Source organism: Lolium rigidum, chromosome 3 (genome assembly GCF_022539505.1).
Source record: "Lolium rigidum isolate FL_2022 chromosome 3, APGP_CSIRO_Lrig_0.1, whole genome shotgun sequence".
NCBI classification, from domain to species: domain Eukaryota; kingdom Viridiplantae; phylum Streptophyta; class Magnoliopsida; order Poales; family Poaceae; genus Lolium; species Lolium rigidum.
In genome coordinates this window covers 79,021,573-79,028,055 of record NC_061510.1, presented here as the reverse complement: position 1 = coordinate 79,028,055, position 6,483 = coordinate 79,021,573, and the positions used below count along the sequence as shown (strand labels likewise).

Genomic DNA, 6,483 nt, shown 5'->3' with positions numbered 1-6,483 from the left:
ATTCCCTTTGTCTCGCGATATTTTACTTGTCCGAGGTTTGATCTTCGGTATCACTCTATACCTTGTTCAACCTCGTCTCTGACAAGTACTCTTTACTCGTACCGTGGTATGTGGTCTCTTATGAACTCATTCATATGCTTGCAAGACATTAGACGACATTCCACCGAGAGGGCCCAGAATATATCTATCCGTCATCGGGATGGACAAATCCCACTGTTGATCCATATGCCTCAACTCATACTTTCCTGATACTTAATCCCACCTTTATAGCCACCCATTTACGCAGTGGTGTTTGGTGTAATCAAAGTACCTTTCCGGTATAAGTGATTTACATGATCTCATGGTCATAAGGACTAGGTAACTATGTATCGAAAGCTTATAGCAAATAACTTAATGACGAGATCTTATGCTACGCTTAATTGGGTGTGTCCATTATATCATTCACATAATGACATAACTTTGTTATTAATAACATCCAATGTTCATGATTATGAAACTAATCATCCATTAATCAACAAGCTAGTTTAAGAGGCATACTAGGGACTTCTTGTTTGTCTACATATCACACATGTACTGATGTTTCGGTTAATACAATTCTAGCATGATATATAAACATTTATCATAAACATAAAGATATAAATAATAACCACTTTATTATTGCCTCTAGGGCATATCTCCTTCACTATGTTCAAGGATGTAGTTACTGATTACATTACGCGCAATACTTAATGCAATTGTCTGTTGTTAGCAACTTAATACTGGAGGGGGTTCGGATGATAACCTGAAGGTGGACTTTTTAGGCATAGATGCATGCTGTATAGCGGTCTATGTACTTTGACGTAATGCCCAATTAAATCTCACAATACTCATCATAATATGTATGTGCATGGTCATGCCCTCTTTATTTGTCAATTGCCCAACTGTAATTTGTTCACCCAACATGCTCGTTTATCTTATGGGAGAGACACCTCTAGTGAACTCGTGGACCCCGGTCCAATTCTCTATACTCGAAATACAATCTACTCGCAATACTCGTTTTACTTGTTTTCTGCAAACAATCATCTTCCACACAATACGGTTAATCCTTTGTTACAGCAAGCCGTGTGAGATTGACAACCTCACTCGTTTCGTTGGGGCAAAGTACTTTGGTTGTGTTGTGCAGGTTCCACGTTGGCGCCGGAATCTCGGTGTTGCGCCGCACTACATCCCGCCGCCATCAACCTTCAACGTGCTTCTTGACTCCTACTCGGTTCGATTAAACCTTGGTTTCTTATCGAGGAAACTTGCCGCTGTGCGCATCACACCTTCCTCTTGGGGTTCCCAACGGACGTGTCAACCACACGCATCACACCTACACAAAACAAGATGATGTGATAAGTAATTAAGGAGGAGAGCACATGCCACCTAGATAAAACATCATGTGACAAGTAATTAAGGAGAAGAGCACATAGTGTGTCCTGTTATATATTTTCCTTAGTTGAAGGAGAGATAAATAAATAATAAAGATAAAGTTACTTTTCCTAAGGGATAATCTATTAGAAAGTACCATATATCTTCCTTTAGCCAATCAATTTTTGGCCAAAAGTTTATCAATTTCCATAGGTTGCTAGTGATGACAACGAGAGATAATGCATTGTGCAATTTATATCTATCGCCTTCTCTAGATGATGTGGGAGTCTAAGTGAATACATGCCTTTCGTACGCTACCATCGTATAACGCTTCTCGTTGAAAAATTACCACAAAAAAATAATTGAAGATCTTTATATTACTCTTGCTCGGTCCGGTTTATTACACAACTCGAAGGAAACGAATTTATTCCATTCATTCGGGACTATTTGCAATTAGTACAAGTCATTCTCATGCAAATCAACGTTATCTTTCCCTCTTAAACATTCAAACCTGGTGGAAGTAGTTTTTACATGCAACACCCCCCCCCCATGTCAACTTGTTTTGCATGCCAGTGTGAACTCCTTCTACATATCGTTACTTGTCCCCTCACGGACGTATCGCAATCCTTTTTAACTCGAGACATGAATCAATTCGAGAGGAAGCGGAGGAGGATGCAATTTCTAGAGGACAATACGCGTGGAAGTGGCCGGAGCGGGATACCAAGTGACAAAACCCTAATTGTTGGATTAAGGAGTTAGAGTCCGATGTGATCACGTGGATGGACTCCGTGGTTCCTAGCGGTCAAGATCATGGCAACTTGGTGGAAGATCAATAGTGGTGGATCATATATAGGGTACATATTTCTATGTAACCTATATACCATAGAAGTAAAATAAAATATTTCTATGGACAATTCCACCCATGGGCCATCCTGGCATATTTAGCTAGATCCTCCACTGGGCCAATTAGGGAGTTGTAGTGGCGGCCGACCATGGAGGAGGGTATCCATGATGAGGCGGTGACGAGCTAGGAGTGGAGCATATTGAAACTATGGTAGCAACTATATTTTTTTTGTAAGGGGGTATTTTCAAATTATTGAATGGACTATTTTGTGCCATGTACTCCCTCCCTCCATCCATAAACATATGTCTCTAATTTATTTAAATTTAGAAGTATCTATACATAAAATAGTGTCTATATACATTCAAGTTTTGACAAATCTAAGACATCTATTTGTGAACAAAAATATTTTTATTATTATTAGGTGAAAATGAAAATGGTACAATAGACGAAGTGTTTTTGAGGTATTATTAGATGGATCAAGTAAAAAAATACTCCCTCCGTCCAAAAAAACGTGATACATGTATATTTTAACAAGACATGTTGGACTCTTGGGCCAAGCCATTGTAGGTACAGGGCACACATGGGCCCCTTTGGTTTCAGGGCCCCAGGGCCGGGCCGCCTTGCATCGCATCCCGTGACTTCCTCTACGCTTGTTGTACTTCACGCGCTCGCAGAATCATCGCAGCAACCGGCTCCTCAAACCCTTCCCGGCCTGGAAGCAGATTGCTGTCTTCCCCGGAACCCTAATCCGTGCAGTCTCCACCGGGCAGATTGCCGTCGATCCTGTTTCAAATCTGCCGGGAAGGCGGGGGTTCTTCGTCACTGCCGCAAGCCCTGCACCTGGACCCTGTTCTTCCGTCGCTGCCGCGAAACCCACAATCGATCCTAGTTTGCCGGCCATGGCATCTGATCCGCCCGATGCGGCGATGGCGGAGCCCGTCGCCGCGACCAAGAGCTCGTCGAGCTTCGTGATTGCCGCTCTCAAGCGGGAGATGGAAGCGGGGAACGCGTCAGGCGCAGGGTGTACCGCTATCCATCGCCTAGCCGTGGCCCTGCAGGCAGCTCTGGTCGATGCGGGCTTCCTCGCCGCAAACCCGCCGGGATCTCGCCTCGGATTGTTCAAGAACTCTGTCTCTGGTGCTTCGACAACACTGACCGCCAAATACACCCTACCGGAGTTCGTTGCCATGTTACCCGAGGCTGCTGAAGAGGGGAACACAGTGGTGTTGAACTACTCATTGATGCCGAATTTCGTGATGATATACGCGTGTGTGCCCGGGGCACAGTCACAGGTACTTCGGCTCTGCCTGGAGTTGCCAAAGCTGGCGCCGTTGCTATACCTCGACAGCAGCGATGCAGTGGGTGCAGCTGAGGAGAAGGAGATTCTTGAGCTGTGGAGGGTGCTGAAGGACGAGCTGTGTCTTCCGCTGATGATATCTCTGTGCCAGCTGAACGGGCTGCCCTTGCCGCCGTGCTTGATGGCGTTGCCGGATGAACTGAAGGATAAGGTCTTGGAGCTTCTTCCTGGGGTGGATCTTGCAAAGGTTCAGTGCACATGCAAGGAACTGAAGGATCTTGCAGCAGATAATGATCTTTGGGAGAGGAAGTTTGCGCTGGAGTTGAATACGCTTGGTGACGGTTCTAGATGGGGCAGGAATTGGAAGAAGTGGTTTGAGGTAGCTTGGACTCGGAAGGTGGCCAACAGTAGAAGGCAGCGCAAGAGACCCAGAACAAGTTCTATGGACTATGGCTGGGGGAACTTTCCTCCTAGTCCACTTTACGTCCTGGAAGTTGATGATCCTTTGGGCTTTCCAGATTGCAGTGGATTGTATATGGACTATGCCTGGGGGAACAGTCCTCCTAGCGTACCTAACTTCTTGACAATTGATGATGATTCGGACCGTCTGCCAATTGCAACTTCCTGGGTGTAGCTTCGGAAATCAGGGGCGCAACATCTCACCCTGCTGCAATTTTGGGGGTCATCTTCAAGGTCTCCTTGATTCAAGTTATCATATGAGTTTCACTAGTATCTTGAGTATTTCATAGGGAGATACATAGTCTGTCTTGTGCATACTTATAAGCTGCACATGTGTAGTGCTCTTATCCTTATAAACTTCTTTTTATATCTTGTTATGTCCTACGTTTTGTGCCAACTTCGTTTTGTTCCATGCTCTGTTTCTAAGGTGCTTGTCTCTTCTCATACTATTGATCTAGCTATTTTCATTGGCCTAATGTATACGATAATAACTTTAGACTTACGATTCGGAGAGCTTATGTTCACTCCTTGTAAATTTTTGACACCAATTTTCGTTTTAGAAAGCTTAATAAGTAACTTTGGTAGGTTTTTATCTCCCTTCTTCAACTGCACCAGTTTTTTCATCAATAAATATGTAAATAGGATGGTTAGGGTCAGATGCAAGAATCAATTTTTTTGCTTGGAGACAAGAAATAAGCAATTGTAACAGAAAACAATCAGTAATGACTTCCAAAAGCAGAGAGGCTCAGCATGGCAACTTGCACAGCGCAAGTTTAAAAAACATTATGTAGGATATAGATTTAGCTCTAATATTAGTTAAGAATTCACTCAAACAAAGTTCATTCCTCGTAAATTTTCGATATCAATTTTCGTTTTAGAAAGCTTAATAAGTAACTTTGGTAGGTTTTTATCTCACTTCTTCAACTGCACCAGTTTTTTCATCAGTAAATATGTAAATAGGACCATGGTTATGTTATTATCTCAGCACAATCTGTTGAAGAGATTGGAAGTGTCTATTGTCACTATGAAACATTGTGAAGTTTATAAAGTTCACTGGTGGTTTTCTTAGTAGCAAGAATGAAGTACTTTTCTTTGTAGCGAGAAAGAAATATTTTCTTACATTGCGTTGGTGTGAAATACTTAGAAGTTGGATAGTTCTGACTTACCAGTGTCCTTCTGAGTAGCAACATCAAATATGTAGCAATATCAAGCTGTTTTCTTTTTAACTGTTATCCATCTGTTCTAAACTAAGCGTCTCAACTTTTTCTAAATACGGATGTATCTGTAACTAAAATGGGTCAATCTAGACAAAACTGAGACACTTATTTTAGCACGGAGGAAGTATTGAATGACATGCAACTCAGCAGAGGACAATTTGTAGGTCAGTGCAATCAATATATACTGCAGCATTAATCTAAAAAATGATAATACCAAAACGTATCTGGGTTTGCTTTTGGGGTATCAATTTGGACTTCTAGCTCTGAACGAACAGTTGATAGCTGTAATGGGGAATTGGGGACCATTGAATCGCTATGTGTAATATGATGGATTTCAAAGATTGTTCACGGTATAGAACCTTTTTCAAATGCTCCCTCTGTTCCATACTTTGTACTAAATCAGCGACAACTAATAAGGAGCTGTGGGAGTATGAAATAGCTACTCATTGTACATACTCTCTGTTGATCTGATCAATTAGCTGTTTGTATCACTGAAACTGAGCTGCTATGTTTTCAAGTCAACTGTGGTTACGATAGGTCTTGTTTCTGTTCTGTAGAGACTATATGACCTGTTATTGCACCTGACTGGTCTTATGCTGTAACACAGACTGACTGGTCTTGAATTATCTTTATGAAACTACCTGTAATATTTCGTTTTGTGATGCCCTTCTGTGTGATACCATCACCTGAATGAATCTAGAAAGTTTGAGCTTAATAGTATCGGGTGGAGCTAGCTCCATCATACCATTTTTTAAATTGCTTTTGGTAAAACTGGAAAGATATTTGTCTTGATTGATGATATTGGAGGTTGTGGGATCTAACACAGTTATCTCTAACATCAGGATGAAACCCTCCACTTTGAATCTAAATCATGCACGGATTTATTCTTGATAAACCTTTATTTCGCTCAAGACTGTTTTATCTGTCTGAACTTTAGAGGTATTTCTAAGTTCTAATAGTTCAAAGCTGGATGGTTTATTTGTACAAGTCATATGAAACTCGATACTCTATAATTTTCTTAGACTGGTCTTTTTTTTTCTTTGCATAGACTTGTTACCTGTGAGCAATTTTCAGTTGATGTTTCAGTAATTTATGTTCTTTCCTGTGGCCTATGGGGGACCGAGTGAACCATGGAGCAACTGCTCCTCCATTGCAGTCTTGGAGCCGGGACCAACGGTTGCTCTCGTTTTATAAGTGAGCTTTACATTGACCACAGGGAGAAAGAAAACCTTTTGGTGTAGGCGTGCAACTTCTCCTCTTTGCCTACACATGTTCTA

General features: G+C 41.9%; 1 protein-coding gene across 1 annotated transcript; it reads left to right on the top strand.

The window, feature by feature from the left end:
- Positions 1–3,109: 3,109 nt before the first annotated feature.
- Positions 3,110–4,164, top strand: LOC124695079 (putative F-box protein At1g23770). The gene has a single exon (XM_047227970.1). It carries the CDS (start codon positions 3,133–3,135, stop codon positions 4,162–4,164), a length of 1,032 nt encoding a protein of 343 aa, XP_047083926.1. The 5' UTR covers positions 3,110–3,132.
- The last annotated feature ends 2,319 nt before the right edge of the window (positions 4,165–6,483 follow it).